This window comes from Astyanax mexicanus, chromosome 4 (assembly GCF_023375975.1).
Source record: "Astyanax mexicanus isolate ESR-SI-001 chromosome 4, AstMex3_surface, whole genome shotgun sequence".
In the NCBI taxonomy this organism is placed as follows: Eukaryota; Metazoa; Chordata; class Actinopteri; order Characiformes; family Acestrorhamphidae; genus Astyanax; species Astyanax mexicanus.
Genome location: NC_064411.1, coordinates 49,365,872 through 49,387,530, shown reverse-complemented (window position 1 = coordinate 49,387,530; position 21,659 = coordinate 49,365,872). Strand labels below are relative to the sequence as shown.

Below are 21,659 nucleotides of genomic sequence, written 5' to 3'. Positions count from 1 at the left end.
CAAAATACTCCAAATACCAAATTGTTGGTAACTAAAAATATTTGTCAGAAGTGAAAAGACAGAATCATTTATACCTTTTATACCTATATATCATTTATAACTCATTTATTTTAAGGAATTTTGCTTTGTAGGTACAACTGCTGGTTTATTTTAATAGTCTTTTTTTAAAGAAGACAGAAATACATTGAAAAATAAAAAACCTGCAAAAAAACAATGATATTCAGTATTCAGACAAATGTTTCATTTTGTACTTTTTTTGGCCAATTTCGGTGCCTAAATACCAGCAAGTCAAATTCAGCCTAGGCTTACACTACACAACTTTTACAGTCGTCAGAGTATTGTACCTTTTGTAATTGTTGTTTTGTAAATGGGAATCTTTTACACAACTAACCAGTGATACGAGGTAACGACTTACACAGTCTTTCACCAGGAGGAACACACATCTGCTCTCTAAAATCACATTGCAAGGCCTCTGTGATCACTCTGCGAGCTCCTGGATCACGTCTTTCAGCAATTTTCACAGATATGAAAATTAGTTCACCTCTGATCTGAGGCTTTTGGTGGTGATTTTCAAAATAAACTCAAACTAATCTTGAAAATCAGGCATAAAAATGTGTAAAGAGGCAGAATAAGTTATATGAGCAATAGACACGCCCCCACCTCGTTTGATTGGCGGATATTCCGCAGGGGGATCCAGACGGTGCCCACCATGGTGTCCCATATTAGGCCTTTATTCCACAGCTCCACATTCAGGCCCAGGTCCAGCCTGTTTATCTCACTGCAGAGAGAGAGAGAGAGAGAGAGAGAGAGAGAGAGAGAGAGAGAGAGAGAGAGAGAGAGAGAGAGAGAGAGAGAGAGAAAGAGAGAGAGAGGTTTACATTAATGTAGTTCTGACAGGCCTTAATGTCAAACAGGCTTCACTACATCCATCATCACTTATTCACTTTTAATCATATGTCTCCATCCTCAATACACCAGCTTATACTCATATACTATATGGACAAAAGTATTGGGATGCTTTTTTTATTTGAAGTTATTATTTTTGAACATTGCTGAAAGGATTTGATTGTATACAGCAACAAAAAAACTTTTCCCTAAAACTCCCTAACACCTTATTCCAAAACTAATGGACTAAGCACCAGGAGTGATTCTAGGATTAGAGGTTTAAGAATCCTAAGCACCAAACAAACCCAGCCCCAAAGGCCTCCCCTATTTAAGATAGTTCCCAGTTGGAGTGGGTATCATACCAGAAGAAACAGAATCATTTAGATTCAAACCAGACACACAAACCATCATGAACAGGGGGCAGGTGTTTTACTTTCATTTTAAACATCTTTTCAGCGGATAAGAAGATAAAACTGTTAGGAGCACATTTTACTTTTTTTTTTTTACTTTTTATTATGAAACATCCCATAGCTGCATTCTCCATTATCTGTTGTAATTTAATAAGCTAAAAGCAGATTTTTGAGAGCATCTGATTACCCTACTGTGGGCAATAAAATCCCATCATTTTTTTTACACTATTCTCTCAGCTCTCTTGCTCTTTCCTTTAAAAAAACAACCCAATATCTATGGCTGAATAGCTGGTAACACACCTCACATCGTTCCAGAGAACACAGTTCCACTGTTCCATAGCTTAATAATGTGGAGCGTTCAAGCCACTTTCAAGCCCAGTTTTAGGCTGCAGTTGTTCATCTGCTCTGGAGAGTCCTATTTTACTGGCAACACTTCTCTGCAGGAACTAGACAAGCTGTATGTGTGTGTGTACAGTATGTGCACTTGCACATCTGTGTCAGCAATGGGTGCTTAAAGCAACTTAGCTTAAAGTGCTGCTTTTATTAGATTAGATTAGGGGTGTCCACTAACTTTTGGACATAGGGTTCAAATTCTGTGTGTATATTTGAGGTGATGGTAAGAGGGGTGCAGAGTTGTGTTACGTAACAGCTGTGGTGCAACACCACTGAAATCCTGGTGCTCTGAACCGTGCACGCTTACACACACACACACACACACACACACAGCTTATTCCGCTCAGCCAGAGCACTGATAAAAATTGAAAGAAAGAAAAGAAAGGGAGAGGGAATACCGGAAGAGAGAGAGAGAGAGAGAGAGAGAGAGAGAGAGAGAGAGAGACGGACAGAAAGGTTGAGGGAGGACATGAATGAATGCCTGACAAAAGACTGAGAAAAGGAAAAGCGAAAAAAAAAGACAGACTGAAAGCAGGAGGCGGAGAGGATGAGGGAGAGCGGAGCGTGACTGAGTGAGTGACTGAGTGGTGAGTAAATGGATAACAGGAGGAGAAAGGGGAGAAAGGTAGAGCGAGGGAGGGAGAGGCAGTGAGGTGAAAGCCTGCATGAGCGAGGGAAGAGTAAAGGTGAAGGAATAGCCGGAGTGTGAATGAAACAGAGCAGGAAGGAGGGGAAGCTGTGGGCGGAGGAGCTGAGTCACTTTCAGATCAATGTACCCAGAGTGTGCAGACGCATGGAGCTGCAGAAGATTTTATAATAACCAGGAAAACCAATTCATATACAACTCTAATTTAGAAGAAGCTGAGACAGTATGGAGAATACAAATACAGAGACCACCTAAAAACGATGAGTTTCTTTGATTTTACCAAATGAAAAAAACTCTGGAATATAATCAAGAGGAAGATGGATGATCACAAGCCATCAAACCAAGAGTGGCATAAAGTTATCCAAAAGCAGTGTGTAAGACTGGTGGAGGAGAACATGCCAAGATGCATGAAAAATGTGATTAATTTGATTTCTGAACTCTTAAAACTTTATGAATATGAACTTATTTTCTTTGCATTATTTGAGGTCTGAAAGCTCTGCATCTTTTTTGTTATTTCAGCAATTTCTCATTTTCTGCACATAAATGCTCTAAATGAAAATATTTTTATTTGAAATTTGGGAGAAATGTTGATTGTAGTTTATAGAATAAAACAACAATGTTCATTTTACTCAAACATATATCTATAAATAGCAAAATCAGAGAAAGTGATTCAGAAACTGAATTTCTTATTTTTTTCAAGAGCTGTTTAAGCTACACAACACAAGGAGGTTGAAGATTAGCACATGCCCTCTCCAATACATGTGAAGTCAGCCATTGCCGAGTAGCATCACGAGTAGCGTGCTCGGAGGAAAGCGCAGCGACTCGGTTCAGAAGCCTTGTACTGATCGAAACCACCCTTGCCTAGAGAGAGAGCAAGGCCAATTGTGCTCTCTCAGGGCTCCGGCAGCTGACGGCAAGTTGCATGACCGGGATTCGAACCAGCGATATCCCGATCATAGTGTCAGCGCTTCAGACCACTGGACAGACCACTTGCGCTCGGAGGCATTTGGAATGGACTTTTACTTCCAACAAGAGAAAGACAGAAAAACAGAGAAAATACAAATGGGCCTAGAATACACCCTTGAGGAACACACATATGTCTATAGTACTTTACTTCGCTGCTCTATTTCTCAACGCTGTTATCCTTCTTGTTTTTAAACAGAATTTCTCTTTCTAAACATGATCCATGCCGCAGCTCATTGCTTTAGCGCTAATGTAACTAACAACATTTGCTCATGCTAATACAGGATTATTCAATCAAATAAAGTGCGAGAAACAACGAGCAAGCAGTTTTGAAATACAGCTTTGATGTCTAACAAGGAATTAGCATTTGGAGGTTTTTCCGGTTTGATCATTGTGCCGGAAGGAAGCGCTGCTGGTTTTTGCGAGAACATACTCTAATGGAATTACGTTAAACCGGAAAGAGACAACGCTGGGAAAACAAACGGAACCACAGCACAAATACAAGAAAGAGAGAGAGAGAGAGAGAGAGAGAGAGAGAGAGAAGAAAAAGAGAGCAATACTTACAACATGAAATCCTGCTCCCAGCTGGGCTGGTTGCCCCGCACTGCGATTGTCGTGCTTTTAACATTCTGCACCTTCAGACTCACATATGTGTTGAACTTCTCTGCAGAAAAGAGAGCAACAGGAGGTCACACACACACACACAAACACACATACACACACAGTGTGTTTAACGACCATGAAAGCAGAGAGGTTTCGTCAGTCTGTACTCACCTTGGGGCCCATCGAGCTTGGCTTTCTTCACTGTTGAAAAAAGACAAGAACAAAGAAAACAAATGGTTATTTAATTTTTATGCTTAACCCATTAATCCATGAGCTTTTGTTGCCTTCAAGTCCTCCTCGGAAATTTGTAATTTGGAGTGTTTTTTGGTCGGGGAGAAAAGGACGCCATTAGGAAAATCCTTTTGTTTATACTTTTGGTCTATTTGGTCTAGGAGGTTTATTTTAACTTCAAGAGAATGAAGTGAATAAGACATGCATTAGTTTAGTGATGGTCTTATACCATTAGAACCGTGAATCAAGCAAGACTTTTACTTTTTAAATCTTTTTTTACAGCTTAAAACTATTGCGTTTACTGTAGGAGCAGGATCCATACCGGCAGCCGCCATGACCTCTTGTTACTGACACGCCCCCAAACTGGGAAACTCAGGGCTTTTCCCACTGGTAAATATGGAGTTTGTGATGGAGTTCATGTGCTCTCATCTAGTAAATACGATATTTCTGATACAACTTGAAGGTAGCGTTATTTCCAACTGTCTGAACACAGTACCAACTTTGCACTTACTGATTTTTTTATTTTTATATCATATTATTTCTGATTTTTTCCCCCATTTTCTCCAAATTTTGGCTATCCAATTGTCCCACCCCTTTGTGTGTCCCCATTCCCAGTGGCACCTGCAACCCTAGGAGGATGTAGACGAGCACACGCCTCCTCCGACACGTTTGAAGTCAGTCACCCCTTTTTTCAAGCTGTTGATGAATCATTGCCTGAGCAGCTAGCGCGCTCAAAGGAAAGTACAGCGGCTAGGCTCCGATACATCTGCTCACAGACGCCTTGTGCTGCCTGGCGCCACCTTTTAAGCGTGATGTGGTGAGAGCGCCATCTACCCACCAGGAGGGAGCAAGGCCAATTGTGCTCCCTCTGAGCGCCCGCTCATAGTGGCAGCACATTAGACCGCTGGACTGCACTTACTGTTTAACACTTCAACAGCTGCACACTACCCTCAGGGTTTCCACTACATGCTTCAAAGAAGAGATACAAGAAAGTGCGACAAAGAAAGAGAGTAGTAAGAAAGTTAAGGAGAGAAAAGAAGAAAAGAAAAGACCACAGAAAACCCCAGTAGATAACATGTCATTTGAAATTTACATACAGAAAGGCACACAACTTTACACACATTTTAACATAAATAGATGTTAAAGAATCATGTTATTTTGGATTGTCGCTGTATAATCAGGAAATACTGTACATAAAAAGAAACAAATAAGGAAGAGACAGAGATTTGACAATATAAAACGTAGTAGTGTTCTGTAGTAATATTAGTAGTATAACAGAAAGAAAGACTGAGTTTAGAAAAGAAGTGAGAAAGCTCGTAATGTTCTCTCTCTCTGTCTGTCTCTGCAGTGTTTTGTAAGGGCAGAGTTATTACGTCAGTTCTATGCATTATTGATGCCTGCTGCTGCCCCTGCCACGTAGCATAGAGGACATTAATATTCATATCAAACTCTCCTCACTCTCATCCTGTAATCCTTCTCTTCTAATGCCTCAGCTTTCCTTTATCCCTCCCTCCCTCTATCCTCTCCTCTCTCTCTCCTCTTCTTCCTGTCCTTTTCTCACCATGCCTCTCCTTCTGTCCTCCCCGGAGCAGCAACTGAAAACAAGGAGCAAAGAATATCTAAAAGCCCCGACGGCTGAAAGAGTGAGAGAGCGATCGAGCGAGCGAATGAGTGAGGGAGAGAGAGAGAAAGAGAGAGATAGAGGAAGAGAGAGAGAGAGAGCGATTGATAAAGGGAGTGTAAAGAGAGGACAGACAGACAGATAGACCGACAGATAGACCGACAGATAGATAGATAGATAGATAGATAGATAGATAGATAGATAGATAGATAGATAGATAGATAGATAGATAGATAGATAGATAGATAGATAGATAGATAGATAGATAGATAGATAGATAGATTGGTAAAGGGGACAATGTAGTAAAGATAGATGGAGAGGGGTAAGAGAGAGAAGCTGTGACAGACAGACAGACAGACAGACAGACAGACAGATAGATAGATAGATAGATAGATAGATAGATAGATAGATAGATAGATAGATAGATAGAAGGGAACAATGTAGAGAGTATAGATGGATAGGGGTTAGAGGAAGAAGCTGTGACAGACAGACAGACAGACAGACAGACAGACAGACAGACAGACAGACAGACAGACAGACAGACAGACAGATAGATAGATAGATAGATAGATAGATAGATAGATAGATAGATAGATAGATAGATTAAAGGGGACAATGTAGACAGGATAGACGGAGAGGGGTTAGAGGAAGAAGCTGTAACAGACAGACAGACAGACAGACAGACAGACAGACAGACAGACAGACAGACAGACAGACAGATAGATAGATAGATAGATAGATAGATAGATAGATAGATAGATAGATAGATAGAAGGGAACAATGTAGAGAGTATAGATGGATAGGGGTTAGAGGAAGAAGCTGTGACAGACAGACAGACAGACAGACAGACAGACAGACAGACAGACAGACAGACAGACAGACAGACAGATAGATAGATAGATAGATAGATAGATAGATAGATAGATAGATAGATAGATTGTTTATAAAAAGTAAGTTAAGAAGTTTAAAAGAATACAAAAAAGGAGAGAAATGAAGAGAGAGGTGCTTAATGAGACGTATGAGGTAGAAGAGAATAGAAAAAGGAGAAAAAGAAAGAGAGGGATGTGTTTAATAAGGTATATGAGGTAGAGAGTAACAGAAAAAGGACGGAAATTAAGAGAGAGATGTTTAATGAGATGTTTAGATGAGGTAGAGAGGAATAGAAAAAGCAGAAAAAGAAAGAGAGATGTTTAATAAAGTAGATGAGGTAGAGAGGAATAGAAAAAGCAGAAAAAGAAAGAGAGATGTTTAATAAAGTAGATGAGGTAGAGAGGGATAGAAAAAAATGATGAGAGAAAGAAGGAGAGAGATATTTTTTGAAGCGAAAGCGATAAAAGGAGAGAGGTAGATGGGATAGAAAGAAAACAAAATAGCAAGAGAGAGAGATAGAGAGAGAAAGAGATATGACAGTATATCATTGACCTTCTCAGTGTTTCCCTTATTTCTTGTCTTTTTCTTTCTAGTCTTGTCTGCCTTACTTCTTTATCACTTTTTCTCTGTAACCGTTTCTATCTCTCTCTCTCTCTGTCTGGATAGCTGGTTATCAGTGTAAGCTAGAGCTGATGGTTCCCTGGTTCTGTGTGTCGTAGTGAAGCTAGTGGGTTCTGCAGTGCTAAGTTAGCTGTTAGCGCTGCTGCTGCTGCTGCTGTTCATCTGGTTTTCCTCAGCCTCTCTGAAACTGATCCTGAGGCTTTACTGCTGCTGCTCTCCACACACTCAGCACTGGCCTTTTACAGCCGGGTGTAAAACACCATCAGGAGGCAGAGGAATGGTGTCAGAATGAGCGCAGAGTGAAAGATGGAGAGATAATGCAGAGAAAGATCACTCGCACCCGAGCTAATTATCAATCCGCTCATTAGGGGAGCGGCTGGATTAATAACACATGGACGGTGGGGAGCAGGTCGATAGCTTTCAGCAGAGCACGGGGGCTTTTATAGATTATATATATCATTACTGTCACGCAAATATATTATCTACATTTTTAGCTCCAGTTTTTCACTATTTGACACAATTTGAAACTGGCAGCCGTCCAAGAAACGACCTTGAGACTCATTATCGTCTCTCTTTGTCTTTTTTTCCTTCCTACATTTCAGTAGAATGTATATATATATATTTTTTTATATATTATAGTAATGTACTTTTTAGTTTATTATTATAATTAGCTTCTGTCTAATCTTGTAACATGTAATATTTATACAATCCACCAATTAAAAAAATATGTTTGTGTTGGCAATTATGCACTCATCTTGTTAATAAGATATTTCTGTCAAGATATATATATATATATATATATATATATATATATATATATATATATATATATATATATATATATATATATATATATATATATATATATATATATATACAGTACAGTACTCACATACAGTACTTCTACCTATAGCAGTTCTATTACAAATGCATTACAACATTTTTCTTTCTTTTTCATTCAATTACATATGTTCATTCTTAGCATTTTACTTTAAAGGTCTCAATCTATCATTTTTTCATTCATTTTAAAATGTCTACTTGTGGTCTCTAGAATGAATGAATGAATGAATGCCATGTGAACTGTTTTTTTGTTAAAAAAAAAGTGCTTTGGTGATTCGGTATAACGGTGGAGGAATGGGTAGGGGGAAACAATAGGATTTCGGCTCTTGCTCATGAATATTCATACATACAAACAAATCGCCTCTGATTGGCTAACAGCACAGCGAGAAGGACAACATTTAGATGTCATATGTTACTTTACAACATGTGTAATACCCTGCTAAGTGCAGTTCAGCCACTGACCTAGCCATAGAGTCTCTGTAAAACGCAAAATCCACCGGAGATCCTACGTAAATCTAGTTACTTATACGGAGGTGGTTAGTCCAGGTCTAGAAAGGTCTAGAAAATCCACCCTAGGGTTTTTTTGGCTAAGCTGTAGCAGAGGACACCTTTAAGAAAAAAAGCAAATATGCTAATATTTTACAGTTCCATTAAATTACAGTGCTATAAATTAAATTTCAAATACTACAATACAAAAGGCTCCAACAGACCCCTGCCTCTTTATCATAATGTACAGCCAATATAGCGGCATGCTAGAATCCCAGAGCACCCAGCTGCCTCGGGTAATAAGCAGACTCAGCATGAAGTGGCCGGCCTGAAAGCCCATCTCTCATTTCTCCTTCCTCTCTCTCTCTCTACACACTCTTCCGTTAGCCCCCCTCCTGTTCTTTCACCTCCAGCCATCTGATCGGGCTCATATCCCCAGCCGCGTGAAGCCAACATCCAGCCCTCGCTGCTCTAATTCACAGCCATTCGGGTCCCTCCCGCTCTAATTAAGGCCATCTCCAGGGAGCTGGGGGTGACACAGGGGAACGCTGGCCTTTCTGATGAGCCCCAGTGAAGCAGCATGGTGTTCTGTCGTTTAGCGCCGTCATCTCTCTTAATGGCTCCCTCAACAGCAATGCTCCCCCTTCTAATTTCCTCTCATTTCTTCCTCCTGTCACACTCTCCACATGCCTACACTTTATGTGCTGTTTGATTGCTTTATGCGGTGTGTATTTATGTGTGTGTGTGTGTGTGTGAGAGAGACAGAGGGAGAGAACAGAGAACAGAGAGTATAGTTACACCTGTTCCCTCTACTCGTTTGCTACTAAATTATAGAACTGTTTTAGCATTGAAAAAAAATTATAACACAGCAGTGCTGCTGGAGTTTTTAAACATCTCAGTGTCAACTGCTGGACAGAGACTCATCCATCAAAAGTGTCTGTCCTGTGGGCAGCGTCCAGTGGGTTGTGTCCTGTGTCCACTGATGAAGGACTGGTAGCTCCTGTCTCAGTTTTTGCTGTATCTACAAGGTGGAGCAGCTGTAGGATGGAGTGTGTAATAAATGGTGAAAGACAGTGATTAAAAACTCCAGCAGCACTGCTGTATCTGATCCACTCATACAACCAGTTCAAACACACTGTTAAAGGTCTTATTTCATGTTTTGTTTTTTTGCTTGTTTTTTTTTTTTTTTTTTCATTAATTTTGTGGTGGTCTCTAGTATGAAGGAATGCCATGTGAGCCAGTTTTTGAGCTCCTGTTTCAGCAGGGTTGCCAGGTCCAACAAAAATATCCAGCCCAAAGTCAGAAGCTTAAATTAGCCCAAAATATCTCTGTCACACGTTTGAAGCAAATGGTAAAACAACTAAATGTATGACTTAGTATTTTGTTTATAAGGGATGTATTATCAGTATTGCTATTTATCTTAAAGTCATTAATAATATTGTAACATGTTTTATTAGTTATTTTATAACAGTTTTACTTTCTAGGCAAGAACATTTAATACTAACAAAATTAGCAAAAAAAATGACTTTTACATACTGTTTTCTCTTCTTGCCCCTCCTAAACTCTCTTCTCTCCTCTTTAACATTGTTTTTCATCATCTTGTGATTTCTGGTTACACTGTGATTTTTAAACAAGCCCAATTTGGCGGGAAAAACGCAAACCTGGCAACTCTGTGTTTCAGGCTGTTTTAGTTTGGTGGAGTGGGCGAGAAAGATCGTCACGATTTCAGCTCTTACTCATGAATATTCAGGCCATGCAAACATCTCACCTCTGATTGGCTAACAGCACTATGACATTCCCCTCATGGCTCTGCAGTAGGCAGTCCCAAGTCAAAGTGGGCAGGGCCATGCATCCTAATTTACAGATTTTTCTGCCTGTTTTCTCTTATTAGCTAATGCGATCAATGGGGTTAAAGGACCAGATTTTGTACTAAATGGTTTCTAGTGGAATTGCCCCTTTAACAAACTACCACCCTGCCAGTGCAGTCATTTACTGCAATGCTGAGATTGATCCACCACCCAAATAATAATAGCTGCCCTGTGGTGGTCTATCCTGTGGGGTCCTGACCATTGAAGAACAGAGTGAAGGTTAATAATAAAGTGTACAGAGAAACAGATACAGGACTACAGTTTGTAATTATAGAACTACAAAACGCCCCTATATGATCAATGGAAAATGGATAACGTGTTTAGAAACAAGGAGGTGGCCACAATGCAATGCTTGATCTGCGTACATTAATATCCAATTCCAATGAATAAATGTGTGTGTAATAATACATCTATCACATTTCTGCACTTTGAGTATGAATCCTCTATTACACAATGTGTGTGCACTTTTTTTAATGCTCTGCTGCTTTTTTTAAAAGCGAAGAGATAAAAGAAGCTCTAAGCTACTTCTATCTTGGGTCCCGGTATGAATTTTTTATAGTTTGAAAGGCAGCAAAATTCTCACTCTGCCCCTGAAAGAAATAGCTGAGGCACCAGAACTTGACTGTAACCGGCCTTTAGGGCCAGAAGAAAGAAAATATAAAGTCGTGTTCATCTGTAAGTTTTTCAGTAAATGTGCTGCGATTCTCATAAATAAACGTTTGTTTTCAGCCTCATTCACAAATTGCAATGTCGGGTTTTTGAAAAAAAAAAAACAAGCTGGGTTGTTGGACTTTATTATATTGGATATTGGATAGTAAAACCTTAAAAGCAGCCGGACCAATCAAATTTTAAACTGCTCTGTAAAAAACAGCGTAGCTGCTTCTTGTTCTTGTTCTGAAAGCCTTTACTGTAGACTTATGGCTCATTTATAATCAGCATTAATCTGTACTTTCATTTCATCCCTATTTGAACACATTCTCAGGAAGCTTATATGGATATGGACAAAATAAAATAGTAATAATGAAAATTGTGAGGGCAGCGTAGCCAATATAGAGCCCTATTTTAGTGATCTATAGCGATCTATCTGACTTTGGTATCTTAACAGTGCAGCACTTTTGCACATGTCAGCAGAGGATACTGACCCCACGTTTCCCCACATCACTTCTAGGGTGATGTCTGCAGCACAGGGCATCTGTGAGCTGATGTATCAGAACCGAGTTGCTGCGCTTTTCTCCAAGCGCGCTGGCTGCTCGGTAATGTTGCATCAGCAGCAGCTCGTAAAGAAGCGGTGGCTGACTTCACATGTATCGGAGGAAGCATGAGTGAGTCTTCACCCTCCTGGTGTGTTGGGGTATTACTAGTGAGTATTAGGGGAAGTCCTAATGAGTGGGTTGGGTAATTGGCCAGGTAAATTGGGAAGAAAATGGAAAAAAATTTGAAATAAAATATCTCATTATCTCATCCCACTTCTGCCATGTTTGTTGTTGTCAGAAACTATTGATTCGGAACTGCCCTCCACTGAAAGCATTGCTTAACACCCATTGTCAATGTAAAGAACAAAGATAAGTGTGTGGGCAGTGAATGATACACTTATAAAGATCACCAACACAGCAGGGTGAAACTATAAAGACAGTGAGCATGTCTCCAAAATATTTTCTTTTTTTCCAGCTGTTGCAGCTTGAATGTTGAGTTAAATCCTGTCCTCTAATGGGTCTAAAAATAGAACGCACAGTCCGTTCTGTCTCCTTCCAAACTGCTCAGTCCACTGAAAAACTGATGACACAGTCCAGGTGTAGCAGCCAATCTGGATCTGTGCTAACAGACCAAAACTATTTTAAGCCGTTTGAAACTCCACTGCCAGCTCCGCAGCTGAAACCTGAGGAGTCGATGCAAAACTCGCAGCCCAAACCAGAGACTGATCCAATGCAGTGGATTTCAGCCCGGTACGGATCGAACTCCAGCAGGAAGGAGCACCTCGGTGGCTTCAGGTCTCAGTCAGAGCGGTTAAAAACAGCCCCCTGCTATATATCAATACACGTCAGAGATCAATGAAAAAGAAATTGGACTGCAGAACACAGGAAACGGGCTGTTAATAATAGCACCACCTCATAAATCACTGCCAATATAAATAATTCAGGCCAGGAACTGCCGCCTACGAACGATACGTCGTAATCAATGACCCCGAGATTTCATTTATGGGAGAGAGGCTGGAGGAGAACGACAAGCTAACCCCCTCAAAACCAGGCTGAGCTAGAGCCTCAGACCTATAGTGTGTTTATAAAAGGGCTGCACAATGTGCCGTTTGTTAATTATTGCGGCATGTAAAGCAAGCCTCTCATAAATCACAGTGCTCTTTATTGTGCGCTGAGTAAATGAGGTTGGTGTAAGTGGTGACAAACTTGTTTATGAACTGTAAAGCACTGTGGCTTTAAATGTGTACCATAAATAAAATACTCACTCTCTAGTCCAAACAGTGTCGGCCATTTTTTCCTATTCGATTGTATGGGTCAGTCAATGGCTGTTAAATTTACAACCCGATATTGTGAAGTAGGGAACCAGAGGTGGAGCCAGACTCGCTTACTCAATTGGTAGACCCATCTCCTTCTCCCAGACCAAGTGTACCTTAGATCGTCTATTCAGTACTCAGACCCGATCCTTCTCCCAGACCAAGTGTACCTTAGATCGTCTATTCAGTACTCAGACCCGATCCTTCTCCCAGACCAAGTGTACCTTAGATCGTCTATTCAGTACTCAGACCCGATCCTTTTTCCAGCCCAAGTTTGCCTTAGACCGCCTACCCATTAGACTGAGTGTGCCTCAGAAGGTAGACATTCATTACGTAGACACGCTTCCTTAGTCCAGACTGTCTACTCATTGCACAAACCTGCTTAGACTGCCTGCACATTTTGTAGACCTGAGTCCTTGTTCAAGACCAAGTTTATCTAAGACCGTCTACTTAGTACTCAGACGTGCTTCCTTGTCCCAGACCAAGTTTGTCTCAGACTGCCTACTTATTAGGTTGACCCATCCTTTTTTTCCAGACCAAGTGTGTCTCAGATCATCTACACATTATGTAGACATGTCTTCTTGTCCCAGACCAAGTTCTTCTCAGACCGAACACTCATTACGCAAACCTGCTTCCTTGTCCCAGACCAAGTATGTCTCAGACCGCCTACACATTATGTAGACCCGCGTCCTTGTCCCAGACCTAAAGTGTCTTAGACTGCCTACACATTTTGTAGACCTGCATCCTTGTTCAAGACCAAGTTTATCTCAGACAGTCTACTTAGTACTCAGACCTGCTTCCTTGTCCCAGACCAAGTATGTCTCAGACCACCTACACATTATGTAGACCCGCGTCCTTGTCCTAGACCAAGAGTGCCTGAGACTAATTACTAATTAGATAGACCCATCCCCATTCTCCCAGACCAAGTATGTCTTAGGATGTCTACTCATTATGTAGACCTTACTTCTTGTCCCAGACCAAGTTTGTCCTAAATCATCTTCATTGGGTTTACAGCGCAGTGTGTTATTTACATCACTCCTGTCCTTAACCGAGTTCTGGTCAATTAAGTTTTAATTTAAACCAATACAAGATCATACAATTTTAGATGGTTATAGTTTATGAGTCACAAGAAGCTCCTGTCCGCTAATTGCATTGTTTTGCCATGTACATATAACCTGACTACCCTGTACTCAAAGAAGAATTGAGAAAACAGTGTTGCTACAGCTACATTTATGTTGCTTTTTTCCCTTTTGGAGCTTCTAAAGGAATTAATGAGCAAAAATGTAATTAGAACATAATTGAAGGTCAGACTATATATAGTACACATAGTATGTGTTACATATATATGCAAATTCCTCTTGAGAACAGGCTGTTTGAACACAGGTAGACTGTCTACAGATATCAGGGTACAAACGTTGAGCACGAAAGAATAGGTAGGATAGCAAAATAAATTAACTGCAAAATGAATTAATTGGAAAAACATGACTACCAGCTGTTGCAGAAAATATCTGGTTACTGTCCATATTACAATACAAAGAACCAACAACAAATTTCATAAACATTGCTCAAAAAATTTACTATTCGTGCTCGGCAGTTGACATATTGTGACTTAAATTTAAGATGGTAACGCCCATAGATTTTTACCTATGCTACAGGATGTATACAGCGGCTTTTAATAAGCTTCTTGTGCAGTTTTAAAATTCAAAATGCCTTGTTTTAAATGTCAGCACTCTCTGGTTTCTACCGATAAAGTGTGGAGCTACTTTAAGCCTGGATAACGGTTGAAAAAGCAATTTATCGGCGGGCGCAAAACATGCCCCATTTCACTTATTCTAAAAGCCTGTTTGGGCAAAGTGCACAAAATACTGGATCTCAGAAAGCTGTTGGAGAATGAAGGAGGACTATTGAACAAAGGTAAGTACTTTTATCATGTTTTAATACACCCAAAGTCAATTTTACACCAAAGTTCTCCTTTAAATCCAAATCTACCATTTCATCCAGCCATTCAAGGTCTTCTAAAAGTAGCAATTATATAAAACAGGTGGGAATGAATTGATAGGGTACATATTCAGTTTTTAAACCAACCATGCTTTACTGTGAGGCGGGTACGGGCTGCATATGCCATTTACACTGAATAAGCAAGCCGCCCAGGCAAGGCTTATAAGCCCTTACTGCATTACATAAATCTGGATCTACTCCCACATATGATACATGAGAGGAGGATGTTATAGGTCTTTCAACACAACAGACAATACAAAAGGATTGCATCATCATAAACACACAGAAGAGGCCTTATTTTATGTAACACGAGCATATAATTAAAACAGGCTGTAATCCTGTGACGGGTGGGAAGTGGATAGGAGTGTGTAGGTGAGAATAAAAGAATAAAAGAAGTCAGCCATGCATACAGACCATAAACAGCATGCTACATTTGAGAGATGACTTGTAGCGTGTAAAACAAGTAGTCTGTAGTTTGCATTGGGAAAACAAATAGCAGTGCACACAGCAAAGTGACATTTAAAATAAAGTTAAGGGTCAATTATACTTTGTTTTTGTTGTTTCAGTTGTTGTAATTGCTCATACCCACATACTTATACTCAGAGGTGGAAAAAGTACTGAAAAATTGTAATTAAGTAAAAGTACCTTTACTTTGCTAAAATTCTACTCAAGTAAAAGTAAAAGTACCCACCTAAAAATCTATTTGAGTAAAAATAAAAAAGTACTCAATTTAAAATGTACTTTGAGTAAAAGTTACATAGTTACTTTTAATTATGTGATGTAAAAAAGTACATTCCACACAAATAATTTGGACCTTTCAGGCAGTATTTGTTCAGACCACCCAATAAAACATTTTCAAGAACAAGTGGCATAGGTTTCTATGATCCATTTTTTTTCTTAACTGTTAAAAGTTATGGTCATATAGGTGACTATAAACAGTATTTTTATAGTTTTACAGTTCGATATTATTTTTTTTTACTTTTTCTTAGCTTTAACTGCTATTTACATGTTTTTTTCCCCAACAAATACTTAAGGAATCATCATCATACTTCAGGAAATCATACAAAAAAATGTTGGTCGGCGCCATTTTTTGGGGGTTTTTTACCCAGCATTTGATTTTTTACTCAGTAATGGGGAGTTTTCCAATGTAGCAAAGTAAATTACTTGTGTCAAAATGTACTTGAGTACAAGTAAAATGAACTATTTTATAAACTACTTAGAAAATTATAAATTACTCATAAAATCTTCTCAATTACAGTAATGTGAGTAAGTCACTGTGCATCGGTCAACAATACAGCACACTTTGCACAAGGAGAAGCTGTATGGGAGAGCTATGCGAAAGAAGCCATTTCTGCAAGCACGCCACAAACAGAGTCGCCTGAGGCGTGCTTTTGTGTGTTCTGTTTGTATATCATGATATATATCGTTATCGTGATATAAAAAATTCCATATCGTGATATATGATTTTGTCCCATATCGCCCAGCACTAATGGTAATGATGATATGATCGAGAATACCACGATAGCAGCATATGGGTAAAACTGTCCATGCAATATACAAGTGACTCTAATTCAATTCCGGAGGCCCCAAACACATATCATAAACAGGTCATTGCCCATGACATGTGGCCTGTCAGTGTAGTGCCTGAAATGAGACACAGGGAAGTACCCCTTTTTAGGCTAATGCAATCAGCTGATAGTGCACTCCACTAGATAGAGCAAACAGCATTACCATTATACATCATGATTCATCGAGATGTTCATCGAGATTCTGGTCACCTTACAGGCAGACTGGTGGCACAGTTTACTGTAACGGCTCCGGAAACCCCACCGAGAGCGCGGTGAAATATAGCATCGACCATATCGCCGCCTTCCATATTACTCATTCATTCATTATGCACTCTAAGCAGAGCGGCTCTTTGGCTGTGACCTTACTCATGGACCTTGTTTTAACTCCCCCCTCCCTCTCCAGATCCCCCCCCCTCGCTTTCTGATTTACCGCTCAGGAACCCGAGAGCCAGCGGAGTGGAGATAAATTTCTCAAAGAGAGATGAGATCTCGGACCCAGGCTGTCAGAATCCCCATGTACAAGGCAGAAGAGATCACAGAGATGGCGCTCACGGTGTTTCTGGTGGATCAGTGTCTAACAGCACTCATCTGGCCGCTGCTATCTCGCAGATGCGGCACAGAATGGAAGCGAACAGAGCTGCTATTCTGTTTCTGGCCTTGAGACAAATGAAAAATTCAAAAGCACTGCAGTTCAGAATGACGGCTATGGAGCGAGAACAGAGGAGGTATTCCAGCATCATAAAGCGTATGATATAATAGAAATGTGAAGGGCATCTGAGGCTGCATGCCAATCCAATACACATCCTCTATTCTGTTTCATTCACAGATTTAGAAATGATATAGAGCAGTGGATTTTCGAACTTACACGCCAACCAAGGTGGAAACCACAAAATACATGTTTTTAATGTATCAAAAAAACTTTAAGATTATACAAGCAAATGTATGTGGGTAAATCTCTGGGTCTTAAGAATTTTAATAAAACTCATTACATTATTCCAGTTAATTCTTAAAGAATCAGGGTTTTAATATGATACAGAGAAAACATGCTTAAAAATAAGCAAAATTTTTAACTTTTATAACCTATATATAGAACTGAAAGTTGTTTTATAACAGCTAGCTAGCTAATTAGCAATCAAATTGATTGATTGATTTAATCAAATAAATGTATTAGTAGTAATGTGTTTTCCTACAATCTACAGTCATTATTATTGATTTTTCAACAAAAATGAACAATATTTTTCACAGAAAGTAAACAAAAGCTAGTCCAAAAATCTAGCAATAGGTTTTAGCTAGGCAAATTAGCTTGTTTAGCAATTTAGCTTGCTAGTGGCTAATAACCTGAAACACTGCTGCTGCTGCTGAAACTGGAAAAGCACTTGTTTTATTACCTTTTGAATTGAATTTTTTTCTTCTCATCGATTACATAGCCTAGTCGCTAACTTTAGTTGCTAACAGGCTAAAAAAACAATGTTTTACTGATTGTATTGTGGCACTGTTCACATGATATGCCTATTAGCAAAATTATATTTCCAAAAATATTCATTTGACTGCATTTTTAATGTCTTTTTTGGCTTTAATTTATTTTATGTTTCATAACAAATATGTTGTTATTACATGACATCACATGAGAACAGCATATGCTGTTATTTTACACTGACAAAGCTAGTTGCGGTCATTCCCATTTGTTTCCACTGTATTATAATATCACTGACAGTTGGCTGTGGAATATTTAGCAGTGAGGAAATTTCACAAATGGACTTGTTGCCCAAGTGCTGCATCAGGTGTTGAGGCCATCGCACAAATCAATCACTGCATTTATTTAAGTGATTTTAAATTAATTGTTAGTCTTTAAGCTTTTAAAAGGATTGGATCTTACTTTAAATGATGGTCTTTGAATATATACTCTTTTTTCCCCTCATTTTTACCCGTTTTAATCCTTTTTTTTCCACAGCACACACCGTTCCCCCAGCTCATCCCCAGACTCTGCACTCTGAGCAGCTGCTTCTTCTCAGTGCGCGAGAGAGAGTCACGTCACTCCCGGGCACAGCACACGCGAACACCCACAGGATTCCCTCACGTCCGCGAAGAAAGGAAGCAGCAGCTCTGCCTCTTCTTCACATTTTCTTTTATCCCTCCTTCTCTTTCAACCTCTCTCCTTTTCCCACTCGCTTATCCTCTCACTCTCTATCTTTTCAACTCCTTTTCTTTTCTGCACCCTCTTTCTTTCTTCCTTTTTTCTCTCCTTTCTTCCCTCTCTCCCTCCCTCCCTCCAGCAGTCAGTCCCACATCATTAGAAAACCCCGCACGCTGCGGCAAACTCGCCCAGACTCACAGACCTTCATACGGCCACGTTCAGAGAGAACACTGGGGGAAGCAGGAGGGGGGATTCACAGGTGAGACTCGTCAAAGTGACCGCTAAATCCGGTGCAGTATTATATACCATATTAATATCATATCAGCATAACCACTTTATATATAGGTTTTACTTAAAAACTATGCATCTAACAACACATCCAACCATTCAATAGGCATAATGGGCAGCTGCTTTCTTTCTTTTAAATATATATCCTAATATATCCTGGTATAGTGCATACATATGCATGCATTATACTAGACTATAAAGCATAATATACACAAGTATATACATGCATGTATACACAATACACATATATCCTAATGCATGTACTGTGTATAGCAGTAGTAAAGCAAAATAGTATCCATATCCATGTATATGCATTATATCTATACTATACACAGTATAATGCATACAAGTATATACTGTACATGTAAACAAAGGTACTTCATATATATGTACTATATAAAGCATGTATATTAATATATGTGCTACATATAAAAGTTGTACATACATATGTAGTATAGTACTCCCATCTAGGGTCTCACCAAATATTTAAATACGAAGCTAAATTAGAAGCACACCAGTCAGATGGCCTTTCCAATTCATACACATTACTATCTAGCCATTCATATTCAGTTTCTTTTAAATATATACCCTACTATAAGGTCTGGTTTAGTGCATATACACATATATGCACTATAGTGCACTATACAGTATACATAGATAATAATATATAATATATAATAGATAATAAAGCATAACATATGCAAGTATATACATCTATAGTTGTATTGCTTTGCTACATAGGATAATGTATATAAATACACATATATAAATTACATCTATATGCACTGATATATACATTTATAAGGCATGACATATACATGTACTGTAATATATAACATTCTATCCATACATATGCACTATATATATAGTTTTACACTATACCATAAAGTAGACATGTATGCATGACTATACTTGTGTTGTATATAGTAAAGTATACTATATACAACACAAGTGTAAACATGTAGACATACTATATGTTTTACTTAAGTATAAAACATGCATTTATATGTACTATACAGTTTACAGCATAAATGACATGTCCAATTATAGTACATATATGTATATACCCATTATATACAACAATATACCTTATACTATAGTACATATGCTCATATATATGCATCATACTATGACTAGGACTTATATGGCCTAATAATATGTAGTATAGTATAGTACATATACATGAACATACATTATAATATGACTAGAACTGTATGGCATACTATGTAGTCTAGTATTGAACATATCCAGTACATGCGCATTCATTATACTATGACTAGAACTGGATGGCATATTATATACTCTAGTATAGAACATATACAGTACATGCACATACATTATACTATGACTAAGACTATATGGCATAATATATAGTCTAGTATAGTACATATACATGAACATGCACATACATTATACTATGACTAAGACTATAAAGCATAATATAAGGTCTAGTATAGCACACATACAGTACATACAGATGGGCTACACTATGACTATGGCTGTATAGTAAAGTACATGGTCTAGTATAGAATATATCCAGTACATGCACATACATTATACTAGGACTAGGACTATAAAGCATAATATATATTCTAGTATAGTACATATACAGTACATACACAAACACTATGACTATAAAGAATACTATCTAGACTATTACAGCACATGTACATGGACATACAATATACTATGGCTATGATTATATAGCATAATATACAGTCTTTTATAGAACATATACAGTGCATACACAACACTATACTATGCTATGACTACATAGCAGAGTATATGGTCTAGTATAGTACATATTCAGTACATGCACATACATTATACTATTTCTAGGACTATACAGCACAATATATAGTCCTGTATAGTACATGTACATGCATATACACACAGTATATATACTACTCTAGTGTTTAGACAATAGTTAGAGTCCTGTCCCATTCAGGGTCCCAGCAAACCCATGTGAAAATCAGACAGACCCTCCTCAGTAAGAGCACTGCCAAACTTTGTCAGCACAACCACACACACTCCACACACACACATACAAACTTAAAACGGACAGACAGACATAGCACATACATATAGGTGTGTGTGTTGCAGCAGCTGGGCTGGTGTGTGTACCACTGTACTCACCCCCCACACAAAGCAGGGACATGGCTGTGAGCAGCAGCAGCTCGAGCTCTCCGCGCGCTCTCCTCTCCCGCTGCTCTGCACGAGCGCCCACGCTCACCACCACCACCACACACTCATGATCCAGCCCGGGCTCACACTCTCTCTCACACACACACACTTCACACACTCTTCACGCTGCTGCTGCTGATGATGATGATGCTGCTGCTGATGCTGCTCGGTGCTCCGCTCTTCACCGCACAGCCATCTTGTTTCAGCACCGGACAGCTCAGCCCCGCTCGGCCTGTGACGTCACGGGGTTTCTCCTATACGGCCCACGCAGGCACGAGCCCAGCCTACCCCCCCCCAGCACCCCCCCAACACCATCACCGGCCCGCCCGCCAGCCCCCCCTGTCCGCCCACGCACACAGGGTCCGGGCCGCAGCAGCGCGCGCGCGGGGAGATCGCAGTGCAGAGAAAAAGTTACAGAACACGCAGAGAGAGAGAGAGACAGAGAGAGAGAGAGACTGATGATCATCACATTATTAATAATTACATAAGATACATAGATCCTAATGACCACCACCCCATAGTGACAACAGCAGTGATTACATTA

The 21,659-nt window shown here is 39.4% G+C and overlaps 1 protein-coding gene across 1 annotated transcript in view; it reads right to left on the bottom strand.

The window, feature by feature from the left end:
• Window positions 1–21,362, bottom strand: part of LOC103031140 (protein unc-13 homolog A) — an 80,211-nt gene extending 58,849 nt beyond the window's left edge. Inside the window, exons 1-4 of the mRNA XM_049478866.1 lie at window positions 21,068–21,362; window positions 4,072–4,101; window positions 3,862–3,961; window positions 661–778 (exon numbers count right to left, since the gene is read on the bottom strand). Of these exons, the coding sequence (XP_049334823.1) occupies window positions 661–778; window positions 3,862–3,961; window positions 4,072–4,101; window positions 21,068–21,089 (270 nt within the window). The 5' untranslated portion in view covers window positions 21,090–21,362. The remainder of the gene's footprint in view (window positions 1–660; window positions 779–3,861; window positions 3,962–4,071; window positions 4,102–21,067) is intronic.
• Window positions 21,363–21,659: the final 297 nt, after the last annotated feature.